The sequence below is a fragment of the Dipteris shenzhenensis genome, chromosome 2 (assembly GCF_047967505.1).
Source record: "Dipteris shenzhenensis isolate YYH24624 ecotype China chromosome 2, Dip_SZ_1.0, whole genome shotgun sequence".
NCBI lineage: Eukaryota > Viridiplantae > Streptophyta > Polypodiopsida > Gleicheniales > Dipteridaceae > Dipteris > Dipteris shenzhenensis.
In genome coordinates this window covers 66,137,976-66,141,628 of record NC_141597.1, presented here as the reverse complement: position 1 = coordinate 66,141,628, position 3,653 = coordinate 66,137,976, and the positions used below count along the sequence as shown (strand labels likewise).

General features: G+C 50.2%; 1 protein-coding gene across 1 annotated transcript; it reads left to right on the top strand.

Moving 5' to 3' along the window:
- Window positions 1–2,230: 2,230 nt before the first annotated feature.
- Window positions 2,231–3,368, top strand: LOC147905199 (uncharacterized). The gene has a single exon (XM_087397280.1). It carries the CDS (start codon window positions 2,254–2,256, stop codon window positions 2,872–2,874), a length of 621 nt encoding a protein of 206 aa, XP_087253406.1. The 5' UTR covers window positions 2,231–2,253; the 3' UTR covers window positions 2,875–3,368.
- The last annotated feature ends 285 nt before the right edge of the window (window positions 3,369–3,653 follow it).

Genomic DNA, 3,653 nt, shown 5'->3' with positions numbered 1-3,653 from the left:
GTCATGGAAGCATTTAATCTTTAAGTGTGAACTCTTAGAAAATGAGGATGGTGCTAAAGCCAAGAAAGCAAATTATAAGATTATACTAACCATACAATCAAAGCGTGCTGAGTATGGATTACGCTTACTTCTTACGTGGCCTATTAAAGGGGCTTAAGTGTAAATTGATTGCTAATGGAGATCTTGTCAACATTTTGAAAGGGAGGCGAGGACAAAAAGAGTGAGAGTGACGTGTCCATAGTTGGGAGGAATTTGCAGAATCTTTATTTTTTCAAAAAGAAATCTTTTTTTTGTGCTGCTGCTTAAGGGCTACGCAATGGAGTTTGTGGATGTCGGGGAGGTACACGTGCCACTGCAGGCCAATCAGCATATGCGATTGGTACGGGATGCCAGGAAGGTGTCCACGTACGAAGAAAAGGCCTCTCTCTCTCTTCTCTTGAACTAGTACCACCCTGCTCCTCTGTGTATTTTGCTCCACGGGCCACCGCACTCCAATCGATTCCTCCCTGGATGGCCCCTTGGGATCGATCACCTTTCTCCGGTGCCCATACCCTTCCTCCTCCTCGTCGTAGCTGCCTTCTGCTCCCCAGTTCTCATCCTGCTCTTTCCCACATCTTTATTCCCTCTCTAAATTCCCTTGTGTACATTCCCCGCCCTCGACCACCCAGTAAGAAGTGACCAGTGTCCCATTGCCCAACCCACGCTTGCTCCATCCTGATCCATTGTCCTCTTTAACTTCAAGCGATTGCCGTCTCGGTAGAATTCAGTACCTCCCTCCCTCCTCCCCCCCTCGCGCCGCGGTCTTAGGAGTCAGACCTCGTTTTCTTCCATCTGTTGCTTGCGCCATCCTCACTTTTCCGTAGCTCTAAGTCTTCTACAACCGTCACCTTTTATACCAAACGTGTTAATGCAATTGGCATTCGCTCCTACCAACCCCTTGTCGCAGCCCTTTACGGTCTTCCCTCACATCTGCTTGCACAACGTGATGGTCGGTGCGCATCGGCCAACCAGCCTCGCCCTATGAAAAAACAGAGTGTTCTTATCCTGAACTTACTGCCACAAAGGTCGGCTCGATCCGACCAGAAGCATATGACTATGTACGGGTGTAAGAACTGCACGTACTGAGGAACTCTTTAAACACTCAGAAGCAACTTCATGTGTGCCCATGTGTAAACTTTGATCGCATGCGTATCATGGCTATATTTCCCTTCGATTGTAAAATAATCCGCTGCAGAGGCAAGGTTCGTTTAGAGTTCAACCTCAGGCTTGCTTTTCTATACTGATTTTGTGCTTGGCAAGTTCACGGCTAATAGGGAGATCGAGCGGTTGATGAGAGGGACGCACATGAAAAGAGACAACACTGTATGGGGTGGCTTGAGGTCGATGGCAAAATCTGAGGACCCCCGCCCTGAGCTGCTCTCTCGGCAGTTAGCAGGTTGCTGTGGCCAAGTACGTTCCTGTAGGAATGGTTTTAGCGATGAATGCAGCGATGATGTGGACGTGAGGGAGGGCTATTGTACTAGTTTCAGCTTAGTACCGAAGCGCCCACGAGATTTCGTCCAAGAAGACGAGGAGGATCAAGCTGTTGAATCGTCGCTCTCGCAGGTGCAGATGGATTTGGATCGTGCAGCCCCGTCAAAAGGTGGTGGCGTAGCCATCAGCAGGGAATTCGAGTCTGGAGAGCAACTATTTCATGAGACCGGTCATCGCAACGCCGAACAAGAAGACACGGAGTTCGTGAGCCGTGCGGACAATAATTCGAGTCCCGCCACTGAGAAGCTGCTGCATGAAGATGCCGAAGGGTACCCATCAATCTCGAGTCTAACCTTCCAACACGGCGACAATGGAGTTGGTTTTGCTCCATCCAGCGAAGCTTGTACCGATCGGGCTTTTATAAAGGAACACGGAACGGCGCCACCGCCGCAGCAAAGGGATTTCTTCAAGCGGGATAGCGCGGTGGAACACCGCTTTAAAGAAGGGGCGGCAGATTCGCCATGTTTACCTCCATTGAGAGAAGAGTGGGGGGGGACGGGGACCGTAAAGCTGTTCGGGTTTGAGGTGATGCGAGGATCGGTGGGCTGCAACGGGAGGCCGGGGGTGGCCAAGGAGGAGGAGACAAGCACAGAGAATGATAAGGAGGCAAGGGGGGTGAGAGGGAAGGGGGGAGGATTGGCGGAGGAAGAGCAGAAGCAGCAGGGGGGGGAGGAAGAGGAGGCGGCGATAGAGGGAGTGAAAGAGGCGGAACCAGAGACGATGGAAGCGGAGGAGGGCGGAGGAGGGAGGGCGGCGGAGCAGCGCAAGTTCGAGTGCCAGTTCTGCTATCGGGAGTTTGCGAGCTCGCAGGCGCTCGGGGGGCACCAGAACGCGCACAAGAGGGAGCGGCAGCAGGCGAAGCGGCTGCAGATGGAGGCCAGTCGGGCGGCGGGCGGCGGAAATGGCCGCCTACTTTATAACGTAGATCCGTCGCCGCAGAGCGCCGGAAGTTGCCGTCCCTATAACGTAGATCGTATTCCGGCTTCCGCGCTGGTGGCGCCGCACTCCGCCCTGCACCGCCCGCAGAACCACCCCAATCCCTGGCTTTATCTCAGCTCCGCCGCCGAGCCACCGCCCTTCTCGCCTCACTTTTTCGACCCCTCTTTCCAACCCGCTATTGCCCGCTTGCCTCGCTCGCCTGCCCATTTCTTGCCCGACCGCTGCCCCGCCGCCTCCTGGCCTTCCCTCTTCCCCTACCTCAATCCCAGTCACCCGCCGACTGCCACCCTGGGCAGGAGCTTCCCCACTGCCCGCCACCTCGAACCCCCATCTGTCCCCAAGCTTGCCTTTGTTGACGATCACTCCCTCGACCTTAAACTACGGCTTGCCACCGGACCTTGACTGTAAATGCTTTGCTAGCCCCCCCCAAAAAAAAAAAAACTAACCAGCTTGAGATAATCAGCTTCTGGCCTAATCTTCTCCAATCTCTTCTCCACAAACATGCTTCTTCATCCAAGAAGCTAAAACATGCTTTCTAACTACTAGAAGTTTGACTACCATTGCTATATCCACAAACACATTAAGTTCTCCTTTCAACAATTCACAAGCATGATCTGACGTATCATTTTCTAAAGTGCGTTTTGGTGGCATGCATATGATTGGAAAACGAGAGCCTTGTTTATGTATATAAGCTTACGCATCACACAGAATACTATCAATCGGCATGCGGAAATGTCTTCCACTAACGAGCTTTGATTACTTGCTTTGCTTGTCAAAAAACTATGTTATAGCTAGTTTAGACCTTTTTATACCTTTGACATTATGTACTTTTCAAAGAAGGCCATATCTTGTGACATGTGTGCATTAGAACAAGTTCAAATTAAATCTCTTGACTTGTATGGGAGTTTATGGGCAACCATCTAAGAACCAAATTATTTTCTATTATATAGGGGCTTATTTTGAAGAGTAGCCGAGTTTGTTTCATGTCCTTTTTTATACAATTGTCACATTATTTTGTACGAGCTAACTTTGTATAGTTGAGGTGACTTGTAATGCAAATTCTCCTTATGCTTTCTTATTTGAGAGCATCATAGCTTCTAAGTCTTAAATCCATTTGGACCAATTGAAACCTAGAGCACACGATAAATTCATGATATAAATGTCTCACTTTATTAGAAATG

What these genes read in the sequence shown, in the direction of transcription:
- LOC147905199 (XM_087397280.1), top strand. Translation starts at nt 2,254, where the DNA reads ATGGAAGCGGAGGAGGGCGGAGGAGGGAGGGCGGCGGAGCAGCGCAAG.